The 289-nt window shown below is 53.6% G+C and overlaps 1 protein-coding gene across 1 annotated transcript in view; it reads left to right on the top strand.

Annotated features, from left to right (window-relative positions):
- MTERF4 (mitochondrial transcription termination factor 4) overlaps window positions 1–289 on the top strand; it is a 4,468-nt gene that overhangs the window by 2,879 nt on the left and 1,300 nt on the right. The window contains 1 exon segment of the mRNA XM_006760525.2: window positions 203–289. This exon segment is cut by the window's right edge and continues 14 nt beyond it. Within this exon segment, the coding sequence (XP_006760588.1) occupies window positions 203–289 (87 nt within the window).

Here is a 289-nt window from a genome sequence, read left to right as displayed (position 1 = left end):
GGGAGGGGGGGAGGGTTGTCCAGTCTGAGGAATGAGAGCATCAGCGGAGTGATGGGCTGTTCTGGTTTCCCACTTCCATGGTGCTGCTGGAAGACCTCGGAGGCTGGTACCCATTTGGGGGGTGTCCGTGTTCATTTTGAAATGCTGGCTTGACTTGGGCACAGCTAGCCCCCTTTTCTGGAATATCCTTTGTGTTCTACAGGGAAACTAAAGAGGATGCTTTACTGTTGCCCCGAAATTTTCACCATGCATCAGCGGGACATTGACCGCATCGTCAAGGTGCTCAGGG

The sequence above is a fragment of the Myotis davidii genome, unplaced genomic scaffold, assembly GCF_000327345.1.
Source record: "Myotis davidii unplaced genomic scaffold, ASM32734v1 scaffold370, whole genome shotgun sequence".
NCBI lineage: Eukaryota > Metazoa > Chordata > Mammalia > Chiroptera > Vespertilionidae > Myotis > Myotis davidii.
Note: the sequence above shows the minus strand (reverse complement) of the source record. Positions and strands in the feature narration are given on the sequence as shown.